The sequence below is a fragment of the Balaenoptera musculus genome, chromosome 5 (genome assembly GCF_009873245.2).
Source record: "Balaenoptera musculus isolate JJ_BM4_2016_0621 chromosome 5, mBalMus1.pri.v3, whole genome shotgun sequence".
Lineage (NCBI taxonomy): Eukaryota > Metazoa > Chordata > Mammalia > Artiodactyla > Balaenopteridae > Balaenoptera > Balaenoptera musculus.
Genome location: NC_045789.1, coordinates 75,905,255 through 75,928,501, shown reverse-complemented (window position 1 = coordinate 75,928,501; position 23,247 = coordinate 75,905,255). Strand labels below are relative to the sequence as shown.

At 34.9% G+C, this 23,247-nt stretch overlaps 1 protein-coding gene across 5 annotated transcripts in view; it reads right to left on the bottom strand.

The window, feature by feature from the left end:
- The window catches only part of PDS5A (PDS5 cohesin associated factor A), a 132,555-nt gene that overhangs the window by 19,878 nt on the left and 89,430 nt on the right, over positions 1–23,247 (bottom strand). For all 5 annotated transcript variants that reach the window (XM_036852330.1, XM_036852331.1, XM_036852329.1 and 2 more), the window contains 9 exons: positions 17,713–17,818; positions 14,996–15,156; positions 11,632–11,755; positions 10,645–10,803; positions 8,115–8,183; positions 6,845–6,981; positions 3,405–3,528; positions 2,867–3,071; positions 2,250–2,364 (listed from right to left, as the gene is read on the bottom strand). In XM_036852330.1, coding sequence (XP_036708225.1) covers positions 2,250–2,364; positions 2,867–3,071; positions 3,405–3,528; positions 6,845–6,981; positions 8,115–8,183; positions 10,645–10,803; positions 11,632–11,755; positions 14,996–15,156; positions 17,713–17,818 — 1,200 coding nt within the window. The remainder of the gene's footprint in view (positions 1–2,249; positions 2,365–2,866; positions 3,072–3,404; positions 3,529–6,844; positions 6,982–8,114; positions 8,184–10,644; positions 10,804–11,631; positions 11,756–14,995; positions 15,157–17,712; positions 17,819–23,247) is intronic.

The window sequence follows — 23,247 nt, the reverse complement described above, 5'->3', positions numbered from 1 at the left end:
GTTCTGTTGTCTGAATATAATGAGTACAATACAGAGAAAACTCTAATGATTAATAGAAATACCCTGTTAATAATATTCAATTCAAATAGAATCATATCACAAATAACAAATATGAACACACAGCTTAATATGAGAAAGCCTGACAGTTTCATGAGGCACACAAAGATTCATTCTATAGGTATTTAATAGACATTTAGATGATATAACGTGTATTAATATCCAGCAATGATAAGCAAACCAGCGTACAGCACAGTCTTGCCATTTTGACTATCTGCAAGCTATGTAGAAGATCTAAGATTGGTATGTAATTCAACTGTGACATAACTCTGAATTTCACATGCTATGAGGCTGGTGTGCATAGTAACCAGTAATTCAGCTAACTAGTTACATCTCAAACCATTTTTGCTGTTTTCTACTTGTTACTTTATATTCATTTAATACATAAAGTGTCTGAAGGTGACACCTGAATTTCTAAGTAAAAATGAATCCCAAATCAGGATGAACATTAGAATCACTTGGGGAGCTTACATCGACAAATCTAGGATCAAAGCCTATTATCAAGTTCCCATGATGATTCTCAGGCAGCCACCACAGACTTACTGTTTTACTCCATCAACAGGAGAGAAAAAACATTTGATGATAATCTATGTATACTTCTTTGGCTATAGTATATGTAAATGTCTTAAGAGATTACTGTAAGGGGGGAACTACATTATAGTTTGTTTTTAGTAGACCTGTCTTACAAGACATACTAAACTCAGTCCTTCGGGCTGAAATGAAAAAACAATAGATAGTAACTTGAAGCTGTAAGAAATAAAGAACATTGGGTAAAGGTAATCACATAGGTAATATAAAGCCAGCATTACTGAACTTCTGATTTGTAACTCCTTTTTAAATATATGACTTAAAAGGCAAATGCATAAAATAATAATCATATATATGTGAAATAAAACAATGTATAAAGATATAATTTTATCAATTAAAATATAAAGGGAGTGGAATAAAGTTGTATAAAAGCATACTGTATAAAGATACTCAAAAGTACTGCATGCTAGATAGAACCAAAAAGTATGTGCCAGTGATTTCAATTTTAACTGACGACTTCAGTACTTTTCCCACATCACTGTTGCCTCTCGCAAATCTAATCCCTTTTTCACATGACTGCCTTGCAACTGAAATAGGGCTAAAAAGGTTCCTTAACATAGACCTTGTGTTCTAGGCAAATACATACATCACTTTTTCACTTAATGAAAGTGCTTTCTGGGAAATCCCAAAATAAAAGTTATTAAAAAAAAAAAAAAAAGGAAAAAGAATTTGCAAATAAAATGTATTTATTAAGTAAACAGAAATTAGAATTGGAAGATATTTTAGGGATTATCTATTTCATATCCTGCATTTTATGGATAAGGCAACTGAAGCAGAGAAGTAAAGTTTTTACTCAGATAGCTGAGACTAGAACCTATGTCTCCTGAAAGAGCTACAGGAGGCAGATAAATGTTGATTACAACCTCAAATAAGATTAGGGATAAGGCTTCATGTCCCACATAGAAAAATCATAGTACTTTAAATACAAGCCGAAGGAACCAATTTAAAAGTGCAAAGCAAAAGCACAGCAATGGGAAAATAGACATTGCTTTAAAGTTTCTTGGAGGTCATTTGTAGACAATCCTAGGCTACTTCGTACTTGTCCACTCACCCTGCATCATATATAAAGTTCTATTTTACATAAAAACACTTCTTAAACAAGTGTTCTGCAATTGTTTACCTGCCTGTCTTTTCACTAGAGACAAATCTCTCTGTGACTGGTGTAACAAATCTAATTTTGTATTACCATAGACCTGCCACAGAGTATCTCGTATGTGTGTGCATATTTTTGAGGAATTATCTTTTGAGGTTGAAGTATAGTTTAGTTTTAAGGAGAGAAATTTTCACTACATGGCTTTCTAAATTATCAAACTGAAGTAACTGAAGCCCATCTTAATACAAAGGTAAAAATAACATAAAGACCAAATCAACTTATTTCACAGACTCAGCTAAAGCTAACTGCAAACAAACAGGAAACAAAGAAAACAACCAAATAGAACTTATTAGATAGGAACAATTTTGTAAGAGGAAACTTAACATTTACAATAAAAGAATAAAACCATAAGAATGTTTTTATTCTAATGGGAATAGTAAAAGGAAAAAATTTAGCATTTTTTAAAAAGGAAAAATAATTTTTAGACTTCTTAAAAATCAACATGACTTACTCTTTAACATCACGAAGTTGATCAACATCTTGTGATCTTGTAAAATCTGGATCATGGGCTAGCAGGTGAATCATATATGGAACTACATACTCAGGCAACAGCGATAATAATTTCTCTGAAGTGAAAACATTATTATTAACAATAGTAATAATAGCCTTTATAAAAATCCCTCCCTAATTTACGTTCTAACTGCTTCAGTTAACATTTTTTCCCTCAGTTACTTCTAAATTAGAGGCAAAATGACATCTAGATGATACTGAAATACTTTTTTCAATTTTGAAGGCTACTGAAGACAAAGGATAATTTAAGATTGAGTCCCTGGAAAAGCTAGGAAAGTAATTCTTTACTCTCTGACATCAGAGCAATGTGTTCAAATCAAGCCACACTGCTGATTCCATAAGAAAAAACGCAGTTCCTCCAAACAGTTTTATGCATTATAAATAGGACTCAAAAACGAGGATTTTAGATTTTACTTACATCTTAACTACAACAACAGCATTCTATAAAAGTCCCAGTGTTATTATAAACTATAATAGAAATATATGAAATAAAACCCTCCACAAATTGATACACTGACAAGATATATCTGCACACTGAGCACTTTGAAAGTTACTTACCAGTAGCCATGGGGTTCTGTTTAATGTACTCCCTGCGTATACTGATATTTTTTAGTAAACACTGTCGTGCATGTGCTCTTCTCTCCTTCACAGGATCTTTGGCACACAAGGCAAAGATCGCCATATACTCCAATGGGAGGAGTAACTTCACAAGTGCCTTATGTAGCTTCTGAGCAAATATCTGCCTTACTTGATAGCACTCATCCTACAGCAGCACAAAACGAAAAATACTTAAATAAAAGTATTAGTACTTTTAAAACCATGACAAAAACCCCTAGTTTAGTTTTTAAAATTTGGCAAACATTTACAAAAGGACAGTTTAAGCATTTTTAATGTCTTCATTTTTTTTTTTTAAAAAAAGATAATTATACTGAGGGAGTAAATAACTTAATTTTGGGGAGTTAACTGGTTAGAATAGTAATAATAGCAATTCCCTTTGTGCATACATCCATACAGCAAATGGATCTGTAATCTATAGAAAGTAAATAAATTTAACTTTGAAGGCCAAGTAAATGACAAAAATAAGATTGTTACTTACATTAATAACAAGCGCACAGAGCTGAAACTGTTCTGGGGTTATAATTTCATGGTAACAAGGTTCCTGAGCAAGCTTCATTATGGCACTACCAGCAGCTAATCGCAAGCGAGACATATCAGATTTACTATAAACAAACAAAAAAGAAATAAACATTTCCTATAACCATTATCATTCACAAAACTCTTTGATCCCTTTTTGACTGTTAAGGTCTTTAGCATAATTTATGCTTAAAATGACATAATGTATAAATATGGGAAAGTTACTTTGAGTCCTTCAATTCAACACAGGGCAGAAGGCTCAAATCATTGTGACTATCTGATATTAAATTTATCTGCCTTCATTTAAAAATTTTTAATTTATTATTTTATTCAGGTATAGCTGATTTATAATATACTAATTTCAGGTGTACAACATAGTGATTCAAAATTTTTATAGATTATACTCCATTTATATTTATTATAAAATCTTGGCTATATTCCCCATGTTGTACAATATATCCTTGTACCTTATTTTATACATAGTAGTTTGTACCTTTTAAGCCTGTACCCCTATCTTGCCCCTCCCCCTCCGCAACAGTAACCACTGGTTTGTTCTCTGTATCTGTGAGTCTGTTTCTTTGTTATATTCACTAGTTTAATTAATTAATCAATCAATCAATCAATTAATTAACTTTTTGGCCGTGTTGGGTCTTTGTTGCTGGATGCGGGCTTTCTCTAGTTGTGGCGAGCGGGGGCTACTCTTCGTTGCAGTGCGTGGGCTTCTCATTGCGGTGGCTTCTCTTGTTGTAGAGCACGGGCTCTAGGCACGCGGGCTTCAGTAGTTGTGGCCCACGGGCTCTAGAGCGCAGGCTCAGTAGCTGTGGCGCACGGGCTTAGTTGCTCTGCAGCATGTGGGATCTTCCCGGACCAGGGCTCGAACCCATGTCCCCTGCGTTGGCAGGCGGATTCTTAACCACTGTACCACCAGGGAAGTCCTCATTAGTTTCTTTCAATTTTTTAGATTCTACATATAAGTGATAACATACAGTATTGTCTTTGTCTGACTTATTTCACTAAGCGTGATACTCTCCAAGTCCATTCATGTTGTTGCAAATGGCAAAATTTCATTCTTTTTTTATGTCTGCCTTCATTTTTAGTTACACTCTAGCTCAGATCTTCCACCACAGCTAATCAAGTCTGCTTACGCTTACAACAGCACTAACTGCAACGCTAGCAAGAAACATTTACATTAGGAACTGTATTCCTCATTTTAAGAGGCATTCACATTCATCATAGAAAACTTGATATTAAAAAAACCTGAAAAATTAAAAATCACTTATTTAAAATCTATTGTTATTTCCCACAATTTTTAAATGCATACACATATTTACACAGACATAACAGAAATCAATCTTAAGCCTACAAATGTCTGATGAAATGGAGGGGCTACGAATTAGGAGGTGATTTGTACCAGAAAGTGGGTGGCATCAGACAAATATCTAAAAGGAAAGGATATGGAGGTGAGAGCCAGTCTCTCTCAGGTACTAGTCTCTGAGGCAGACTTTCCTTTGCAACAGGAAGTTTTCCAAGGGAATCTAGGGAGTCCAGGCACTCCCACCCACACCCAGTCAACTTTTATTACCTAAATTGTAAAACGTGACAGTGAGGTGGTGAAAGGATAGTCTTCTTACTTCAACCGCTATAAGGAACATAACATAGCTTTGATATTTTAAAGACTTTAGGAAATGTGGAAAGCTGCCCTGAATCCACAAGGGACTATTATTTAGCATACAGGAGGAGAAAACATGGCACTCTTGGACCACATGACCATCAAACTGAGCACGGGTAACAATGAGGGACCCTCAAATGGCTTCTGAGGCAAATGATTCAGGAATTAAAAAAATTAATGCTACTATTTGTGTACTTAACTCTGTAAGATGAGGAAACTGAGGCTTAGAAAAGTGACTTATGCAAGTTCACACAGCTAGTAAATGGAGCGTAGGTAGAGTTGAATGAGTTTCTGATTCCAGAGCCTAAGCTAAACTATGGGATACATAAAATCTAATTAAGATCTGCATAATATTTCATAACATGTGTGTTCCACAGTTAACCATTCCCCTATCTTCTGTGATGATAAAAAATGCTGGAAAGAACATGTTTGTACATATATTTTTGTATGATTCTTTTATAATTTCATGAGTGTAAAAATAAAGAGTCAAAAAAAAAAGTCAATGGATAACATTTTTAAGGACTTAGAAACAAAATGCCAAACTGTCCTGCCAAGACTGTGCCCATTTATATTCACAGGAGTTATGAGGGAACCCATTTCCCTGATCCCATGGAGTGATGATTGCTTAAAAAGCTTTTTGCTGATTTGACAGACAACAGGTTCCACTTAAATTAAAATTGTACTTATTGTATTTAGTGATGTCAAACAGTTTTTTAAAGGTAAACTGCTAATATATAATCTTCATCTTTATTGGGGATCCTATTTATCATTGATTTGTAAGAGCTCATTATTAAGCCTTTGCTATACACTGTACATAGTTTCCCCAAATTTAAAACTTCTCATTATCCCTACTCTTCAATCTGTTCATGCAAAGCTACCCTTGGCTTATTTTATGATAAAAATAATTTTTGATTGTTTTCCTCACTGTAATTGTGCATTTCCTATCTCCTCCACTAGAATGCATATTCCTTAGAGGGAGAGATGATTGTATCTTTAAAAGGCTTGGTAGTACCTGGCATGATAGTGCTGAATAAATACTGAAAGCATAAATAAATAGTTAAATCTATCCTCTAACAAGAATTTTAAAGTAAGAATTCATCACAAGTAGAATTTTTCAGTTATTTCAGCTGGACCCTAGTAAATAAAAAATTTGGCTTTTATTTTCATCTTAAAAGGAACAGAAAGAAGAAATGGTGATTTCACAGAGTTGAAGAGTGAACAGGTGCGGACATGGGACAAGTTTCTGGCACCTGCAGAACCTGGTACAGCCTTCTGCAAGCCAGCAGGAGGCTGCACCTCTTCCTTCTGTGAACCTGCACGGAAAGTTTTATTCCCTCCGTGGCATCAAGACACTCTACTTGTTCAGTCACTATACTAGGGTAAGTTCCTTAAAGGCAGGAACTGAATTTTATCTGTTTTTGCTGCAATGCTTTTCATAGTGTTTTGCAAAGAGTAGTAATTCAACAAATATTTGCTTAACTGATTCCAATATTGAAGCTAACTGTAACATTGCTATAGTGATTATGACTAAAAGTTTACTGGAAAAAGGTCAGTCTTTAGGAATGAAGAAAAATACACGATCATTATTCAGATACAAACCCCAAATAAGTATGTAAAATTTAAACACAAAGCACATAGTACAATTACAACAGTCAATATTAAGTAAATAATTCCTATGTAAGCTCTACCAACATCTTGAGCTAAAAAAACCTGGAAAGGAAGAAAAATCTCACCTGATCTTCTTTTGCTCTGTCAGGTCACCCTCACTAACCAACATCGCTGATAATAACCGAAGAGTTGAATTGGCAGATTTAGACTGGTTGTTTTTCATACCCAACAGCCACCTTACCAGAAGTTTAATTGCCTGTACCTACAAAATATTAACATGCTAAAAAAAGAAAGCAACTTAAAATTCCACTTAAAGGGAAGATTAATTTATGTTAATTAGATTAGTGAGATTACTTAGCTGCCGGAAGACATGTTTTATTAAACAAGTCTATAGGATAATAACAATGAGAACTAATACTTATTCTGTTTAATCTATGCCAGGTACTTTCCCCAGAGTTACACATGTATTACTTTATTTAATCTCCCAAACAACTCTATGAGAGAGGTATTCTTATTTCCAATAAATAAGGCAATTTAGACACATTACTGTGATAACTTGCCCAAGGTCTGGCTCCTTGAATTCAGACTTTTCACACCTGCAAAATTGCTTTTCAAATCATTTAAAAATATATTGTTTAAAAATAACTAAACTATACTGATTACAGTGATTAAAAATAACTATTTAGATAGACTGTAATATTTTTTGTAGTACTGAAAAACTATTTTGATTAAAAAACTAGGAGATTTCATAATTATTTGTAGCCGTAATTGCTTGGTGGCTTATACTCAAAAGATTGTTATGGAATACATGCAAGAACTAGCTAAAGAATGTAGATATTATTTACTATATTTACTGACAACCTGGATAAAGGAACTGATGGAATAAATGAGGACTATGAAGCTACTCAAGGTGAAACAGATTATCAATCAAGTAAGATGCTAATGAAGAAGTCTTGTTTTAAATCCCAAGACTACCCCTTTAAAAATTAGTTTTCCTGAGGGACAATTTACATCTATCAGAAGTTTTCAATATGACAGCCATCTGTTTTTGCCAAGTTAATATTCTTATGCCTGTAGACAGACATTGGTAAGGAGGCTAGGCCTGAGGTGCTTCTGAGCACCAATATTCTACAATCTCTATGTAAAACAGCCTCACTATCTAATTATCACTATCTAATTATCTTAGCAAGGCAGGAAGGTCTAAAGAACATGCTGACATATACCTATATGTAAATAACTCAATGACAACTACAATTTGAGAAACATACAACTTTTGATTTAAAAATAAAGTACCTCATTTAAAATGCTTATTAACTGTTAGGTTTAAAAAAAAAAGGGTATCTATAAATGTTCATTATCTCAACATAAAAGTTATTAAGACCTACACAAATTTACCTTTGCGAGTACTTCAGGGGAAACCTCTTCATCTGGAGACCATAATTTCCCATTCTTCTCACCTGTTGACTATAGACAATTGAATAAATTTAACTTTTAGAAAAAAATTTTAAATTTTGCTCATTAAGTTTTTCATGCTGAACAGTGCAGTGCTCTAGGAAACCCACAGAAAGTCACCAAGTAGGGACTGGAAAAGAAGAACAAAGTTGGAGGGCTCAAACTTCCTGATTTTGAAACTTAACTACAAATCTACAGGAATCAAGACAATGTGGCTGGTACCTACGTAAGTATAGACATATAGACCAATGGAATGAAACAGAAACCCAGAAAACCTCACATATATCACGTATATGGTCTACTGATGTTTCACAAAAGTGCTAAGACCAATTATGGGGAAAAGAGCAGTCTCCTCAACAAATGGTGCTGGAAAAACTAGACATAGCCACAAGCAAAGGAATGAAGCTGGACTGTTACCTTATATCATATATAAAAATTAACTCAAAAAAATGGATCAAAAATCTTTACTTAAGAACTAAGACTAAAAAACTCCTAGAAGAAAGTACAGGGGAAAATTTTTATAATCCTGGAGTTGGCAAATACCTGACAAAGGTCTAATATTCAGAATATATAAAGAATGTTTACAACTCAACAACAACAAATTCAATTAAAAGTGGGCAAAAGACTCAATATCTAAAGAACAGCCATTAAGCACATGAAAAAAAATCTCAACATCATTAGTCATTAGGGAAACAAATCAAAACCACAAGATACTACTTTGCACCTACCAGGATGACTATTATCAAAAAAAACCAGGAAAGAATAAGTGTTGGCCAAGATGCAGAGAAACTGGAAGCCTTGAGCATGGCTGCTGGGAATGTAAAATGGTACAGCCACTGTGGAAAAATGTCTGGCAGTCCCTCAAAAAGTTTAGCATAGAATGACCATGTGACCCAGCAATTCCACTCCTAGGTATATACCCCAAAGATCTGACTTTGGGGACTCAAATGTTCATATCAGCATTATTCACAACAGTCAAAAGGTGGAAAAAACCCAAGGGTCCATCAATAGAAGATAAACGAAATGTAAGTTACACATACAATGGAATATTATTCTGGCATAAAATGAAGTTCTGATACATACTACAACACAGCTGAATCTTGAAACCGTTATGCTAACAGAAATAAGCCAGACACACAAGGATAAATATTGTATGATAAGAGGTATCTAGAATAGGCGAATTCATAAAGCAGGAAAATAGAATAGAGGTTACCAGAGTCTGGGGGGAGAGAAGGCAATGGGGAGTTACTGGTTAATAGATACAGAGTTTCTCTCTAAGATGATGAAGTTCTGGAAATAGTGGCAATGGTTACACAACAATGTGGGTGTATATTTTAGGTGGCGGCTTGGGCCATTGTTGAGAGTTGCTTGGCTTTCCTGGGTTATCCTCTGTGTATACAGGAGGTACACATGTTATTAAACTTGTTTTTTAATAAAACAAAAAACACCCAACAAGAATGTGGGTGTATATAATGTAAGAGAACTGTACACTTAAAAGGGATAAAATGGCAAAGTTTATATTATTTATATTTTACTACACACAAAAAAAGAGAACTATCTTAAAATAGAATTTATCAACAATCAAGTCATCATCTAAGAAGTGTCAAATTTCACATTTGTTGCCAGCCACATCTATCAGTAGTGCAAACAACAGATGTATGGAGTAGGAAGTGAGGCTTTGGGCATGCTCTTGCATCCCTATCACATCCAAACGGAGGGAGAGAAAAGAGTAAGGAGTGTGCCGGCAAGTATTTTTTTTTTTAAGTTCCAATACTGAGTGTTCAAAGGCTATTGGACCGTTTAGAAGGACTAGATAAATTGGATAAATTAGTACTGCACTGAAAGTCATCCACAATGATCCAGCAGGTAGACTGATTTGTGTCTTCATTCAATAACTCTTTAATTTAGATCCGTTTGGTAAAGCAGTGATTCTTAATCAGACACGTGTTTCAGTAATCACTTGGGGAGCCTTTTCAAGCTATACCTCCCAAAGCTCCAACCCAATGCTAATTAATCAGTATGTGCGCACACATGTGTGCACGTGCACACACACACACTTCAATAACTAAAACAGAATACATAAATCTAGTGCCAAAAGTGCAATGTAATTATATTTCAAAAAGCTAGTCAAGTACAATTCCACTTATACTTTAAACAATATTTGATAAAACAAAATTCTAGTACTCTAGTTAACTGTCCTTCATAGTGTTTGACTTATATTTTTTACTTCATGATTCATCTATCTCATGTTCTCATTTTTTTCTTTCTTCAAGAAGTGTTAAGTTCTAGTAATAGCTACACAGCAGGATGTCATTTGGAAATTTAAGTAAGTAAATAAGGAGGTAAAATATGTAATAATTTTAAAGTAAAAGAGAATCATACAGAGAGAAGCAAAAGTGTTGTTTCTGTGACAAATAAAGATGTAAACAGTCTTAATCTTATGATTCTAAATTTAATTAAATGAGAAACTTACCCTGTCATTCATTAGCAGATCTTTCACAATAAAATTTGCTACTACAGATTTCATTGGGGAAGCAAATTGATCTGGTGCTAACATAGATATGTGGCCCAATGAAACTAATGGAGTTATAAGTTGTTCTGGTACATCAGCATTGAGACTCCTACTGAGTGGCTATAAAAATAAAACAGTCAAAATTACTAGTTTGTTTTATAAATATCTAGACATTGTACAGAAACAGTAAGTGTTCCTGAGTCCTCCTGAATTTATCATGCCCAAAAAAATCTGTTCTAATGAGATGATCAAAAGTAACTTCAATCATATTAGACACTTGATTCTTATTTCACCTACCAAAATTTAATAAGATTCAAAGAAGGTAAAAAAAGATAAAAGAAAAAAGTAAAGCCCACATATAAGGTAGACGTAAAAGCAAGAAAATTCCTGCATGGTCAAATCAGCATTATTTTCAAGTCATGTACAATAGTTTTGTTATGTTGTTGGATTTCTTAACCTGTGGGAACATTTTAAATGACCACAGATCATAAAAAATAAGAGTTCATGGGTTCTGTTCATATTGTATCCAATTTATGATAATAGGAATACTTATCCAGTAGTGGAATCAGGCAAAGGATCATACATAAGGAAAGGCAAACAGAACTAATTTTCAAGTAGGGTTGTCAGGAATTTTAAACTGGGTGGTTCAAAGTCATCTACTGATAGTTTCTCAAACTAAATGGACCACTGAGCCAATAAAGCTAAAATTAACTAAAATGTTGTAACACAAAACACACCAAACATCTTTCAATGTGTAGTATTTGGTTATATAGTCTGATCTAAAGGCTGGGAATATCTAAAGTGCTGAATAAAACAGAGAGTCCCTGCTCCCATGGAATTTATATTCTCGAGTGGGATTAAATAGCTAAAAAAACAACTTTCTATCTTCATCAAACCACAGAGCATGAAAATAAAAATCAACAACACATCCTATGTAATTATATATACCTCAAAAATCTGTGCAAGCTGTACTTCTTTATTTGTGAATATGGCATGTATACAGTGAACGGCCTGTTTTGCTTGGTGGGGAGTACCTCTCTTTGCTTTCTGATGTAAGATGGGAATTAAGGTCCTGCAAAAAATAATAATCAGTTAAAAAAAAAAAAAAAAAAGCCCATAAACCACAAGTAGTTCTTCTGGTTGTCTCCCACTTCATCTACAGTAACTATTTGGATGTATGCTGGTAGAAAGCCTCTCTTCTAAATTACCTGATCTATAAAAAGATTTAAAACTCCTTCCCTGTCCCCAAGTATAATCCCAGAAATACAATGCCTCAAAAAAAAGGGCTACTACAGAAGACAATTTTCATTTTAAAGCCACCTCATGAATATGGAGAAATAAACAAGCCACCCTTAATTTATAATCTAAAATTGCCCCATGCCATATTTTTACATTTATCTTCTGAGAAAATACTCCTAAATTTTCCACTTCCCTTTCACAATTCCCTTCAGTTATTTTTTTTTTAATTTTTTTAAGACTCAAGTGTTTTGTTTTTGTTTTTTAAATATTTATTTATTTATGGCTGCGTTGGGTCTTAGTTGCAGCATGCGGGATCTTTTGTTGTGGCTTCTCTCTAGTTGTGGCGCATGGGCTCCAGAGTGCGTGGGCTCAGTTGCAGTGTGAGGGCTCTCTAGTTGTGGTGTGTGGGCTCCAGAGTGTGTGGGCTCTCTAGTTGTGGCTCACAGGCTTAGTTGCCCCGTGGCACGTGGGATCTTAGTTCCCTGACCAGGGATCAAACCCGCGTCCCCTGCATTGGAAGGCAGATTCTTAACCACTGGACCACCAGGGAAGTCCCCTGTTCAGTTATTTTAAAGCAACCATGGGGGAAAAAAAAGTAGCAAAAGGCCAAGTTACATTAAAAAACAGAAATTAACATACTAGTGAAAGAGACTATGCAAGGATATAGACAATACATAGGTAGAAAAGTAACAAAAACTTCTAACAATTATTTAGTACTTGTGCCAAGCACCGTTCTAAGTGGTGTTTTTAAAACAAAACAAAACAAAACATGGATTAATTAAATCAATCCTCACAATCACCCAAAGACTATTATTATGATCATTAAACAGATGAGAAAACTAAAGCACAAACATATTATTTATGTAAGCTTCTTAAGGTGACAGAGATAGGAAATGGTGGAATTGAGATTTAAAGATAAACATTTCTGGGGACTTCCCTGGTGGGTCCAGTGGTAAAGAATCTGCCTTCCAATGCAGGGGACACGGGTTCGATCCCTGGTCAGGGAACTAGGATCCCACGTGCCGCGGGGCAACTATGGAGCCCGTGTGCTGCCAACTACAGAGCCCATGCGCTCTGGAGCCTGCGTGCCACAACTAGAGAGAAGCTCATATGCCACAACAAAGAGCCCACGTGCCGCAACTAAGACCCGACGCAGCCAAAATTAAAATATAAAATAAATGAAATAAAGTAAATATAAAAAAATAAATAAAATGGAAATTGTTTTTTTTAAAAAAAGATAAACATTTCTGTTCCAAATCCATGCACTTAACCACCACACTGACATTGAAGATTTACAACAATCTTTCTATAGGAGAATATGGAAATACATATTACAGTCAATGCATTAAAATTGGCATACACATCAAATAGATAAAACATTCATAAAAAATATATATCAAAATGTTAACACTCTTTCTTTTCCTTTATATTGTCTAAAGTTTCAGCTTTTTACAATGATCTTATAAGTAGTTTTTTAAATCAGAAGAAAATCTGTAAAACAAAACAAATATTTAAGGCAAGATACTTGTCATATATTTAATGCAATGAGACTACTTCATAAACGTCAATGATATCAAATGCAATGGTGACAAAGGGTCCTCTTATAATAATGGGAGGCTAGACATTAAGAGCAATGCACCTCAAAGAAAAAACTGTAACATATGCTGGTCAGTGTAAGTCTAATTTGATATTTATGAATATGCCACATTTCTCTCCCTGCAGTTTAGAATAATGAGAAGGATTTTCATGCCCAAATAGCTTCCTTGACTAAGCACTGTTTAAGTCTTTCTTTGAAATTCATTTATCAGGGGAACAGTTCTTGTAAATAACCCCAGTTAGTAACAAAAGAAGATACAGTGTTGATCAAATTGTTGTTAAATATATTATTAATTCTTCTTAGCCTAATGAATGGATGATGCATAGGTCAAGTTTAACCTTTCTCCTTGTTTTTCTAGTGTGCTACAATCCAGTGATGCCACCAGTGTTGTTACTGAGGTCTGCAGTGCTGTGCTTCTCTGCTTTTTCAGTGATTCTCTCCTTCCTTCCCCATTAGTCTTAAGAACAAGAGGTTTTAGTCCTTGTGTCCAAAGTTAACTCTTCCACTGCTTCCTCTGGGATAGAATTCCTTTAAGAATAAATCCTTTACCTTAAAAAATGTATAGGTTTTCCCACCTTGAAAAACTCACAAATAACTTTATCCTACTGTGTCAATGATTTTTTTCTATAATGTACAAATATAAAATTATCATTTCTAGACTATAAACTCCTTAAGAGCAGGGACTGACAGTGGTAATCTTTTATATTAGCCAGTACAGTGCCGACAATGAAGAGAATGTACAATAAACGTTGAGTTATTTCTCAAATTAAACTATTAGCTTACAAATTCAATAAAAACTTCAGGAGTCATGAGTCTTCTTGTCCTATTATTACCCCGTGAGGAAAAACGGGTTTGATTTGGATTTACCCCATTCTATTTACATATATATAATAACATCCAATTATAATAGCTATCAGCAATGTGTTCTTCCTCCAAAAGACATCAGCACAATTTTGATCCTAAGGCAAGCTCTTTAAGATGCCAAAGTAAAAATACCAAAACATACTTCATTCTTATGAGGAGGGGGGAGGTAGTCTAGAGGGAGAGACAAAAGCACCATGGTCAACAACTAAGCAACTAATAAACATTTTATTAAGCACACTACTTGATTATCCAATTCTTGGGTGGGATATGAAGGTAGTAGCTATTGAATTGGAGTTGGAGAGAAAAAGATAAATTAGGAAGATATATTAATCCTAAGTTCTAAATTCTGTGCTAACTTTTGATTATTAATGTTAATATTTTAAAATCATGTTGTTTAAACAAAGTTTCAGGTTGTTCCTCTGCCCATATTCTAATGGTGGAGGAGGTGTGTGAGGCCGAGAAAAGATGAAAACAAAGGATACAGTAAAGCAGCTTCTAAATAAAAGTTGTCTTTCTTCTCTCCTATCTTCCTAAGGGAAAGGGAAACAATGATCCTATGACTCCCAAACTTGGAAAACTTTTGTGTTTACCATGAGAAAAAAACATACTCACGATCGTATCTGGGGTAGGTCTGTTTCTATTTTGTGGCCTGTATTTCTAAAAATTTGTATAGCAGCTTCTGCTACCTTGTCATCTTCCATTCTGAGGCACTGTAACAGGGACTCATATGTCTCTGCAGAGTGGAACGAGGTAGGATGTGTGAAAGACAGAACCTAGAGGAATAGATATAACTTTGTAAGTACAGACGATGGTTTTAATCCATTAAAAGAAGAGAACTATTTTCTACTACAAATAAAATTTTAAATTATGGGCTGCATATGCTAGCAATACAATTAAGATTATATCTTGCAGTCTCCCTTGAAGTGAGTTGTGGCTAATGATTCCTGATATACAGCCCTTGCTATATTTTCTTCTTCACCTCTTAGTCTATTCTGATACTGGGAATGTGGAAAATGTGGCTCCTTTTCGTGGAGTGATATTGTGATGCGAACAAAATGCTAACACTGAGCTTTATTTCACTGGCAAAAAGATACTCTATAAGGAAATATTTTAAATGAAATCCATCACAAAAAGTTCACTCATCATAACTAAAAACAAAGAAGCCATTATTGGGAACTTTTAATCACGATTACAAACATATAAATAATTATTCCCTTTATTTATTAAGACATAATAAGTTCCAGGCTATCCTTAAGGAATTTACAGCAAGTTAGATACATGTCTACGAAGTTTACCTTCCATGAAGTAGAAACAATTTAGTTAGAATATAGGCAGTAAGGGCTAAAAGTAGAAAAATAAGGAGGTGGGGGGAATGGAGTATGTAAGCCCTCATTAACTTATTAAATAAGCTTTTTTTTTTTCTTTTTTTTTGGCTGCATTGGGTCTTCACTGCTGCACGCAGGCTTTCCCCAGCTGAGGCGAGCGGGGGCCACTCTTCACTGCGGTGCACGGACTTCTCACTGCGGTGGCCTCTCTTGCTGCGGAGCACGGGCTCCAGGCGCCCGGGCTTCAGCAGTTGTGGCTCACAGGCTCTAGAGCGCAGGCCCAGCAGTTGTGGCGCATGGGCTCAGCCGCTCCGCAGCATGTGGGATCTTCCCAGACCAGGGTTCGAACCCCTGTCCCCTGCATTGGCAGGCGGACTCCCAACCACTGCGCCACCAGGGAAGCCCAGCATTTTTTTAATGTGTTATGAAGTGGAGAAAGTGTCTCATTTGGTAGGGTTTACGGTGATAATATTTAGTTATGAGGTTTTAATTATTCATAGAAAAATGGAGATTTAAATTTGAAAAGTTGAATCAAACAACCTATTAAAAACATTTGCCTTAAAGATGACTTTACTCTTAAAAGTATTTAAACATATTACTCCATTACTAAAAATATAAAGTCTTTCTCATGAAGAATCACATCAGTTCTTTCCATGAAATGATATTTAAGGGAATTCCCTGGCGGTCCAGTGGTTAGGACTCCATGCTCTCACTGCTGAGGGCCCAAGTTCAATCCCTGGTCAGGGAACTAAAATCTCACAAGCTGCTCAGCACGGCCAAAAAGAATAAGAAAAAAAGATATTTAAGACCACTGCAATACAAACCCATCACTCTCTTTTCTGTCTAATGTCCATTGCACTGGTTTGTTTCTTCTCCTTTAGTTCATATGTTGTAATGATATAAATGTCTCTTAGCCTTTATTTATTTTTTTATCATTATTTTTAATAAATGTATTTATTTTATTTATTTATTTTTGGCTGCATTGGGTCTTTGTTGCTGCACACCAGCTTTCTCTAGTTGCGGTGAGCGGGGGCTACTCTTCGTTGCAGTGCACAGGCTTCTCACTGCAGTGGCTTCTCTTGTTGTGGAGCTCGGGCTCTAGGTGCACAGGCTTCAGTAGTTGTGACACACAGGCTCAGTAGTTGTGGCTCTTGGGCTCTAGACCGCAGGCTCAGTAGTTGTGGCGCACGGGCTCTAGAGTGCAGGCTCAGTAGTTGTGGCACATGGGCTAGTTGCTCCACGGCATGTGAGATATTCCCGGACCAGGGCTCAAACCCGTGTCCTCTGCATTGGCAAGTGGATTCTTAACCACTGTGCTACCAGGGAAGCCCATGTCTCTTAGCCTTTAATTTCTTCTCCTCTTTACTCCATCTAACGAAAGCTCTATCAAGTGCTGTATCATTTTAAAAAGCAGGTTAAATGCCCTTGATGGTACCTTTCTGCCCCAATGGCACTCCACAATCTAGAACCAACCTTGTCTTCCATTACTCCCCAAAGCAATACTTTTATCTAGTCAGACTACACTCACAACAATCCCTAAAACATGCCAAGAATTATTCTCTTTGATGATGCTGTGGTCCCCCTAGATTAAATCATGTCTCTTACTAATTGTTCAATTCTCTTAATTCTTTGGCATCTATTATGTTTACCAATTGTTTAAAAAATTCCCGATCAGATAGATGATGTCTTATAGTAATTTCCTGTGAACAGTCCCACTACCCCAGAGGCAGGTTATTTGAAAGATAAGATCATTTAGCACATACTGTTACAAGCATAGCAGGCACGCGAATGATGTACGAAACAGCAAAACCCATAAAATTATTATTTTATAATGTAAAATAATTACATTATTATAATGTAGAAAACATGTTATTTTTATAAAATATGATTTCTATTACAAATTTTAATCTTTTGAATAGTTTCCAATGAAATAAAGCCTGACTTGCATATCCTTAAGGGGATTCAAATTATGACTGCAGAAAAGACAAACTGTTTCAAAAATACCTTAAGAAGTTCAAGTCCTGAACGAATAGCTGTATCTGGACTTACACCCTCCTCTTCATCATCTGCTGTCCCCTCTATTGATTTATTCATTAGTTTTACCAGTGCACTATTAAAGTAAGAAAATCTAAATTAGTAACACTACTCTATTAGTAATTATATCCTAATTACATTGTAGTAGACATACACAGAATCTAAACAACAAATTCAAATATCTTCTGGAAGAAAAAGTTATTTTGTGATTTTTTAAACTTCACTCTCTACATAACAACAGAGCTTATTTTTAGCTTATCTGCCCCACCCATGTATAATAAGAGTAATTCTACTGAAAAACAACAAAACTAAAATTAAACAACACATGTACTGGAAATATATTTTTATAAGTATAAGCAATGTAATATTCATACCCATATATAGAGATCATTTGCAATTTTAAGAAAAACAGTAAAGATGGCAGTTGCTAAATGGACAAATGACAATGCACTCAAAGCAAAAAAACATAGCAAACACTCACATGGACAAAGGCATTAATCACTTATAATTAAAACTGAATCGGTAATTCCATTCCTAGAGATTTACAACAAAGAAATTTATAACAATTCATGAGAAGAATCATGCTAAATATATCCATAAACATTCATCAATTAAAAACTATTTAATTGTCCAACATTATTGAATTAGTTTTTCAAATATACCTAACCACCACAAAATGGAATATTACCTGGTCAACATGATACTATTTTAAGTAAAAACAAACATGACCTTTGTTTTTGAAACTTATTCTTCATCAGTAAACTGAAGAAGGATATTAAACTTTGAGGATATTAAACTATTACAGCAAATGGCCTAGTACAGGCAAATATTCAACAAATTTAGCTTTCACCCTACCCCAACACAAACCTCTTCCCCATTAGGAGTCATTCCTTATTCACCTCCACCTCCTTCAGCCCTAGGCATCCACTAATCTACTTTCTGTTGCTATATACATTTGCCTATTCTAAATATTTCATATAAATGGAACCACGTAATATGTGGTCTCTGTGAGTGACTCCTTCACTTAGCATACTGTTCTTCAGGTTCACCCTTGTTGTAGTATGTATCAGTACTTCATTCTTTTTAATTCTGAATAATGTTCCAATGTCTGCATGTAAGACATTTTATTTATCCATTCAGCAGTTGATGGTCCATTTGGGACATTCTATTTTTTGGCTATTATGAATAATATTGCTATAAACATTTATATACAGATTTTGTATGGGCATATATTTAGGAGTGGAATTGCAAGGTCATATGGTAACTCTATGCTTAAGTATTGGAGGAACTGTCAAACTGTTTTCACAAGCAGCTCCACCACTTTACATTCCCACTAGCAATACATGAGGGTTCCAATTTTTCTACATCCTCACCAACTCATCTTTTTGGTCACAGCCATCTAGTGGGTGTAAAGTGGTGATCATTGTGGAGATACATACATAAAACATTGCCATCTCCACAAAAACCTGCCTTATGCCTCTTCTGTGGTCAATTCCCTTTTCCTACCCTGGCAATAATAACTGATCTGCTTTCTGTCACTATAATTTTACCTTTTCTAAAGTTTTATATATTTTACATATTTTGCGTCTGAAAACTTTTATGTGACATAATACTTTTGAGACTCCTCCATGTTGTTGCATAGAAATCAGTGGTTCGTTCCTCTCTGTTGCTGAGAAGTATTTTGTTGTATGGATATTCCACAGTTATGTTTATCCAATTACCAACTGATGGACTTCTGGGTATTTCTATTAAAGACACAAGTAAAGCTGCTAAAAGCAGTTAAGTATAGGTCTTTATGGGAAGTATGTTTTCTTTTTTTTTTTTAATGATGTTTTCTTTTCTTAGAGTTAAATGTCTAGTATTGGGATTCCTGAGTCGTAAGGTAATATATGTACATTTAATGTACAACAAACTGTTTTCAATATCACCAACACATGGTTAGCTAAGTCTACATACTCACCAATACTTTGTATAGTCAGTATCTTTAATTTTAGCCATTCTAGTGGGTGTGTAGTGGTACTTCTCACTCTAATTTGAATTTGCATTTCCCCAATGAGTAATAATGTTGATTGTCTTTTCTTGTGCTTATTTACTATTTGTATGTTTTATTTGATAAAGTATCTGTTCAAATTTTTGGGCCATTTTAAAATTGGTTCGTTTGTCTTATCTCCCCATCTGTGGCTTGACTTTTCTTTTTCTTAATGATGCCTTGCAGAGAGGAAAAAAAAAAATTAACATTTCTCTCATTGTTTGTACTCTTTATGTCCCATCTAAAATCTTGCTCACCCTATATTTTGTTCTAGAATTGTTACCTCTGACATTATACATTTTAAAAAAAATTATTTCCAATTTGAGAAAAATATTCTGAATTAAGCTTTCTATTAGAAGGAAATCCCATAAAATGCATGAATTTATTAACACGATTACAAACGTGTTTGATAAAATTTATAAATGTATCTGACTACTCATAATAGAGTCTGTGCATGCATTTATTTAATAAGTATTTATTGACTACCTACTGTGTGTGAAGTCTTAGGGTCTATCCTGGAAATACAGTGCAAAACAAGACAGGCATAATCTCTGCTTTCATTACAATGTGGGTGGGATCACCCTTATGAGTCAAAAAGCTATTTGGGTGAGACAGACCCAAATCTTGAAGCCAGAACTATAGTCCTCCTCTTGTGAAAGTATTCTTCCTCATTTCTAAATTAGATAAATAATATACACTCCATATACTTCACAGGGTATGATGAAGCAAAAGATCATCACCAATCCAAATGCATGTTCAAAACTGCTTGGGAAATTATCCATGGGTCCGTTTCTCTCCTATCCTGTATAATAACTGTTAAAAATCTTTACCATTCTAACTCAGGTCTATTTTTTAAATCCTTCCACTGAGCAGACTACCTCACTGTTAACATAAAGGAGGACAATGGAGGCTTTGAATGAAAACTATAATTTTCCATATCCTATTTTCTAACCTCCTTTAATGCGATAGGGGAAGATTTTCTTCTTCCTGTTCCATTTCTTTAGGGATGGTGCTCTATCCTAGTTCTATTCCCCTTACCCCATCTTCAACCTCTCTTCTTTCCTTTTAGTACTTTTTAAAGGTATTTAAATATTCAAAATCCCTTCATTAAGAACAAGAAAAGACCCTTCTTCAACCTTACTCTCTTTCCATCAGCTCATTTTTCTCCTTTACTTTTTAGAGCTAAACTGTCTATACTAGCTGTCCCCAAATCCCAATTTATCTCCTATAGCAGTTTAGAAGGGTGATAAGGTATATATCCCTTTGATTTTCTCAGACCTCAAGATGGCCAAGTGGGATCTAGTGGGCTCCTACTCAGCTAGGCCAGTCACCTCTAGACTTGAGCAGTTTTCTCTGCTCAAATACTGTAATTTTCTTTGTGTACCATGATGTGGTGTGGAAGGACTATCCTATGCCCTTCTCAATCCATGGTAATCTGGATTTGTCCTTGCTAACCCAAAGAAACTATTCCGAGCATTGTAGTGTTTTTCTATTTTCTAAATTCAGTGGATATTTGAATTTACTATTTTACTCTGGGCAGTGTCTGACCCCTGACCTCTTTTGACCATGCCTTCTTAAAAAACATCTTTTAATTTAGTGAATTCCTTTTCTTCTGCCAGACTTTTAATTGTTAATTTTCCTCAGGATTCAGTCCTCAACCTTTCTCTTTCTAAATTTTACCCTCTCCCCAGGTTTCAATCATTATTACAATCACTACTTCATTTTCAACCACTATCTACAGACCAATAACTAACTGTAGCATGCATATGTGTATTTGTATGTACATAAGTCTGGGGGAAATATACTAAAATAAATAAATATATTTTTAAAAGTTATATTTAGAATGATTTTCTACTATTCCCAATGCTTCCTTCCCAAATCCTTCATTATGGCTGAAGTATATGCAATTTTCTTAATAATTCTTGATTCCTTTTGCCTTTGTTCTTTTGTGTCTGCTATTTTTCTTCCTAGAATAGCTATTAACATTCATTTAGCACTTAACTACGTGTGAGGCATTATGCTAAGTGTTCTACACACGTATATGTTATTTAAGCCTCTCAACAACTTCACTGAGTAGTAATTATTATTGTTCTTATCTTAAAGATGAGTAATTTAAATAACCTGCTCAATGACACAGGGCTAGTGGCCGGGTCTGCTCTTCTCCTGCAATCTTCACCTGGCTGATCTCTATAATTCCTACTGATCATTCACTACCCATATTATGTGCCATCTATTTCAGGAGCCTTTTCTAATAACAAATCCATTTCACACAATTCAGGTTAGGTAACTCTCCTTCCCCAATTGCCCAATGTACTTTACAAATCACTCCTCTAAAGGTATGTTCAATGAATAAATAAACCCTCTGTTTGCAATTTATATTCCATGAAAATTTGGTTACATGGAAGGAATCTTATATGACATATACTTCTCAGTAAAATTAATAAATTGGAATGTTGCATAAAATTAGTGTCTTAGACATCCTAACCATAAGTTAGTTCGTTTTTCTGAGCCCAAACAATCATGACACTACTGAAAAAACTGAGTTTTTGGTCTTTTAAGACTGGTGATCAAACACTAGCTTATTATAATTTACTGAAGTAATGAAACTCTGTGAGGCCTCATGGAGACAAATACCAAAGGTTTCCTGATGCCAATTATATGTCTCTTTCAAAATCAATATGCAAAGGAAAGAGTGCCTACCATTTCCTTGATTTACCCCATTAAAACCAAACGGTATAGAGCAAAGGACACTGACACTGAAAATAATACATCTCAGTTTAAGTTATGGTTTTTGCTATTACCCAGCTGTAAAAAACCACCTGGTCTCTCTCAGAACCTTAGCTTTCTTATTTGCAAATAAGGAAATTAAAAGATAAGGAGATCTTAGTTAAAAAAAACAAGAAAACTCCACAAAAAACCCCCTACAAACATCACCATTACGAGCTTAATTGTGTACCCCCAAATTCATTATGTTGAAGTCCTAACCTCCAGTACACCTCAGGACGTGACTGTACTTGGAATGAGAGCCTTTAAAGAGATAATTAAGGTAAACTGAGGTCAAATGGGTGGGGCATAATCCCAAATGATTGGTGTCCTTATGTGAAGAGGAGGTTAGGACACAGACATGTGAGGAAAGCAAAGAGTTATCTCTGCATCCCATGGAGAGAGGCTTCAGAAGAAATCAAACTTGCTGATATCTTGAATCTTGGACTGCTAGCCTCCAGAATGTGAGAAAATAAATTTCTGTTGTTGAAGTCACACAGTCTGTGGTATTTTGTTATGGCAGCCCTAGCAAACTAATACAATTGGAATTTCAATACAACCAAAGCAGTGATTCACATAAGATAAAATAACTAACAGCTAGAACCAGGTCTCCTAATCCAAAGAAAAGAGAATCAATAAATGCTATTTAGTTACCCAACATGAAAAGATATGTAGATAATCTACTGGAAAAATGGTTAGTGCAAGGGAAAAGT